The 5108-nt window shown below is 35.8% G+C and overlaps 1 protein-coding gene across 1 annotated transcript; it reads right to left on the bottom strand.

The window, feature by feature from the left end:
- Nucleotides 1-4091: 4091 nt before the first annotated feature.
- On the bottom strand, nucleotides 4092-4873 carry LOC115995729 (calcium-binding allergen Ole e 8-like). The gene has a single exon (XM_031234838.1). The coding sequence runs from the start codon at nucleotides 4790-4792 to the stop codon at nucleotides 4319-4321; it is 474 nt and encodes a 157-aa protein (XP_031090698.1). The 5' UTR covers nucleotides 4793-4873; the 3' UTR covers nucleotides 4092-4318.
- Nucleotides 4874-5108: the final 235 nt, after the last annotated feature.

Raw genomic sequence — 5108 nt, 5'->3', positions numbered from 1 at the left:
TGCAACTGAGCCAATCAATCAATTATTAAAAGGTGACTCATAAAAATATGTTGAGGTAGTCTTTTTATTCAAATAAATAATTTTACAAAAGAAAAAGAAAAAAATAGTGTGTCAGACAGAAAAGTTGGTCCTAGCCTCTCCGTCCATAATGGACGAAGAAATCATGGTTAGCTTTTTCATCCTGTTACACAAAGAATTGAAGTAGTCAATTGTGAATAGAGAAGTCAAAACTTTTTTTTAAACTATTTGTACGCATCTAAATCAACTATGATTTCATGTCACTTTTGATAGATTTTTACTTAGAGTTTACAAGTTAACCAGTTCAACTGCATCAATTTATTAAACTATCAATTTAAAGAGTTAAAGTGTTTAGTAAGTATTTTGAATACTACTACTATAACAACAAAACAATAAAGTTTTGTAACTTTTGTTTAGGTTATATTCTCAAACGACTCATTTGTAATATAATGCAATAATTCCTCTTTAGCATTGATTGAGATTATAATATTTGGGTAGAAACCAATAGTGTAATTGTTGTAACATATTTATTTTGTAATGAAGGTCAAATGGGCCGGGGTAATGTTGTCGCAGCTGCTCACTTTTACATAACTGCTCCAATTTATAGGCATGTATAGTCTCTTACGTTCACATTTAGATTCTAGTAATTTATATTGTAAAAGAAATCCTTAATCACCTATAGTTATTACATCAACATTATTCTTACCAAAGACAAAATTCCTCGTGGCTTACATCAGCATTGTTCCTTTAACTGATTAATTTGCTTAATTAACCATATGCACATGTGCAGAGGGAAAGGGGGGATTTCTTTCTTCTTCTTCTTCTTCTTTTTTTCTCTCTTTCACACACACACACACAAATATGATTCAAATCGGATAAAGATAAGTGCGTAGGAGAAAATTAGGAATCAATCAGAGTTGTCCATCTAGCTAGAAAGATCTAACGGCTTTAAAGTAATGAGAGAAGGAAAAAAATACAGTGATATTTTCGTAAATAACTAGAATTTTAAGTGCAAGTAATAACGTTATGGAGTGCACTTAATAGTATCATAGAATGCAACAATATAAAGTACTTCTGAACAACAATATTAATTACACCTAACGTTATGATTAATTGCACCAAGTGTAAAAGGTAATTACTTGCACTCTAATGTTGCACTATATAGTGATGTTACACCTTTTACTTGTATACTGTACATGTTATTTACATTTCAAAGTTCGAGTTATTCACCGCATTTTTTAAAATTGATTTTGATCCGTTAGATATTTTTAGATGGACGGCTCCGATTAATTCTTAATTCTCTCCTGAATAGTAGTTTTCACAGGAGTGCACACACACACACACACACACACACACGCACATATATATATGCAGGAAGGAAAGATGGGGTGAGATCTTAGTTGTTGATCTAATCTAGATCAGCGGCTCAAATCAAGAAAAAAAAAAGTGCCTTCCTTGGAACTGGATTCATTCTCATCCTATCATTGTTGAACTGATTCACCTTAAGGTTCAAAATTACGCACCTTAAGTTTCAAACTGACGCAATTAAGTATCATATTGACGCACCTTAAATGTCATATTGACGCACCGTAAGTGTCAAATTGATGCACCTTAAAGTGTAAAACTGATGCACCTTAAGTGTCAAACTAACACACTTAAGTATTGAATTGGCGCACCTTAAGTTTTAAAATAGTGCACCTTAAGCGTTAAAATGACGCACCTTAATTGTTAAACTTACGCATCTTAAGCTTTGAAAATACGCACCTTAAGTTTTACAATTACACGCTTTAAGCTTTCAACGTAACAATACGTAAAATTATCATAATGCCACCACGTTTTTTTAAATTTATCTTCATTCCGGGCTGTTGATTTTTGCAAAACCAATGGCTATGATTAATCCTCATGTTTCACCTAGGAGAGCTTTCACACCCTTGTATGTGTGTGTGTGTGTGTGGGTATAATTTAGTTTCCGTGCGGTTATGCGGTTAAATCTAAGTCAATGATCTTGCCTAAATCAACATCGAGGATTAACAATGATTAAAAAAAAAAGCGGTGGTAATATGGTCCTTTTGCATCTAGGTCAAATTTAAGCTGCGTCAATTGTTGAAAACTTAAGTGTGTCGATCTAAAGCTTTAGATGCATGATTTTTCCTCTTAAGGTGCGTGATTTTTGTGCTTAAGGTGCATCAGTTGTTGAAACCTAAGGTGCGCCATTTTAAAACTTTAGGTGCATGGTTTGTGGTCTTAAGGTGCTTAAGACCAAATAAATAAGCACCTAAAGAACACAAACCATACGCCTACAGTTTTTAAATGGTGCACTTACAATACACAAACCATATGCACTTTATATGTATTTTGAATTATAACATATTTTCTACTCATACCGTTATATTTAATCAATGATACTTTATATTTTTATCATGGAATAAGTTTCAAATTGAAAAACAAATGCAATTAAATCACTTAACACCCCAAATGTATGAAATTTCACCTCATAGCAGGTTAACAACCATTTCTTTTGGTTATAATTAAATTATATTTTATTTAAAATTTATTTTTAATAATTTTTAATTAAAAAAAAAACAACAACAACAACACAACAACCGCATGAGTGGCCGACGACACCCTCTTCCCCTCCGGCGACCAACCACCTCCCCCCCCCTCCCCCCACTTTCCCCCTCCTTCGTCTCTGGTGGAAAGGGGGTGGCCGGTGACCACACCCAACATTTTTTTTATAAAGTTTTTTATTAAAAAATAATAAAATATTTTTAAATAAAATTTAATTTAATTTTTTTTTTTTGTAAATCTACAAGGTGTTTTCTCCGTCTGTATCGTCACTTGTGGGAATCGAACCTCCAAAAAGAGCTCACTTGCCACTTTAACTACCCTATTGGGTTAAAGTTAATTTAATTGTAACCGAAAGAAATAGATGATAACCTGCTATAGGTGAGATTGCATACAATTGAAGTGTTCAATGGCTAATTACACTTTTTTTTCGTTCTGTGGCTTGAAATTGCATACATGTGAAGTGTTGAGTAGCCTAATTACACTTTTTCTTTCATTCTATGGCCTAAAATTGTATACATTTGAAGTATTCAATGACCTAATTACACTTTTTTTTTGTTACGTGGACTAATTGCACTTTCATTATTTGGACCTTATACCTTTTATCATTAATATATTTTGTGGTGTTTGGAAGTGTTGTTAGGGATAAGAAGACTTGTAAATCCAAAGTCAACAAAGTAATTTTTTAATTTAAAAAAACAACAACAAGCCACCCCTTTCCACCTCCTTCGTCTCTGGTTAGTTACGAAGACAAGCTCTTCGTCTCCAAGACTCCAACCGAAAGGAAGATAGGTCTGGAGATGAAGGAGGGGGAAAGGGAATGGCGACAACCAACCCCACTAGTTTTTTTTTAATTAGTAAAATATTTTTTAAATAAAAGTTAATTTAATTATAACCGAAAGAAATGAATGGTAACATGCTATCAAGTGAAATTGCATACATCTCAAGTGTGCAGTAGCTTAATTACATTTTTTTATTTAATAACTTAATTACACTTCCAGATTACATTAGTAGCCAATTTGGACCTTATTACTTTTATCATTAACATATTTTGTGGTGTTTGAAACTATTGTTAGGGATAAGAAGACTTATAAATCCAAAGTCAACAAAGTAATTTTTTAATTAAAAAAAACAACAACTGTGAGCCACCCCCTTCGTCTCTGGTTAGTTACGAAGACAAGCTCTTCGTCTCCAAGACTCCAACCAAAAGGAAGATAGGTCTGGAGACGAAGGAGGGAGGAAGGGAATGGCGACAACCAACCCCACTAGTTTTTTTAATTAGTAAAATATTTTTTAAATAAAAATTAATTTAATTATAACCGAAAGAAATGAATGGGAACATACTATCAAGTGAAATTGTATACATTTGGAGTGTGCAATGATCTAATTACATTTTTCATTCAACTTAATTACACTTTGAGATTACATTAGTAGTCAATTCGGACCTTATTGCTTTTATCATTAACATATTTTGCGGTGTTTGGAAGTTTTGTTAGGGATAAGAAGACTTATAAATCCAAAGTCAACAAAGTAATGTTAGAGATTCGATTGCACATTCGACATTTCCGTATGGTATATTCCACATTAGACACGTCATCATCTAATAAGTAATAACCCCAGCAAACAGTCATTATTTACCCTAAAAAGCCCAACATTAAGCTAGAAGAAAGGATACCCTACAGACGCGCACACCGAAACTCCTTGCGCCGCCAAGCATTGACTGACTGCGAGGGAGTTAGGGCATGGCGGTCATCATCGTCCGGAACTCCTCAAAGCTGACGTTGCCGTCGCCGTCGGTGTCGAAGGACTTGATCATCCCGGCGCAGTCGTCGACGGAGCATTTCTCTCCGAGGCGCGTGAGGATCAAGTGGAGCTCGGCGGCGGAGATCAAGCCGTTCCGATCCTGATCGTAGAGCTCGAAGGCCTCGCGGAGCTCCTTGTCGGCGCTGTCGCCGTCGCGGCTCTTGCAGAATCCGGCGAACTCCTGGATGTTGATGAAGCCGTCCTTGTTGGTGTCGATGTCCTCCATGATCTCGCACACCTCCTTGGGGGAGACGCCGGATCCAAGCTTCTCCAGGACGCCGGATAGCTCCTCAGGAGAGATCTTGCCGTCGTGGTTGGAATCGAAGCGATCGAACACCTTTTGGACTTCGTTCATGTCCTGCGAACACACCAGAGGCGCGGGTTTAGGGTTTCCATTTGACGCCATTGTTGCGAATTTCGTGAAATTTAGAGATGAGATGAAATGAAGAAGAGAAGCGATAGATAGATGGTGGTTGCTAAAGCAGATATTTAGGTGTATTTATAATAGGCTGTAGGCTTTGGGTAAAGCAATTGGACAATTTACAATAGAAGTTGGGATTTGGACGTTGGGCGTTGTTTGGGTAGACGGACTGGCGTGTCAGATTTGACTAATTTCTTTGCGACGACTACTAGAACGAAATTAACTGCATAACTAATTTGATTTCGTGAATATGAGGATCATCTCTTCTTCTTCTTCATTTTTTTTTGAAGTTCTATGCTTT

Source organism: Ipomoea triloba, chromosome 11, assembly GCF_003576645.1.
Source record: "Ipomoea triloba cultivar NCNSP0323 chromosome 11, ASM357664v1".
NCBI lineage: Eukaryota > Viridiplantae > Streptophyta > Magnoliopsida > Solanales > Convolvulaceae > Ipomoea > Ipomoea triloba.
The sequence above is the reverse complement of the archived record's forward strand: the minus strand, read 5'-3'. Positions and strand labels throughout refer to the sequence as shown.

What these genes read in the sequence shown, in the direction of transcription:
- LOC115995729 (XM_031234838.1), bottom strand. Translation starts at nt 4,792, where the DNA reads ATGGCGTCAAATGGAAACCCTAAACCCGCGCCTCTGGTGTGTTCGCAG.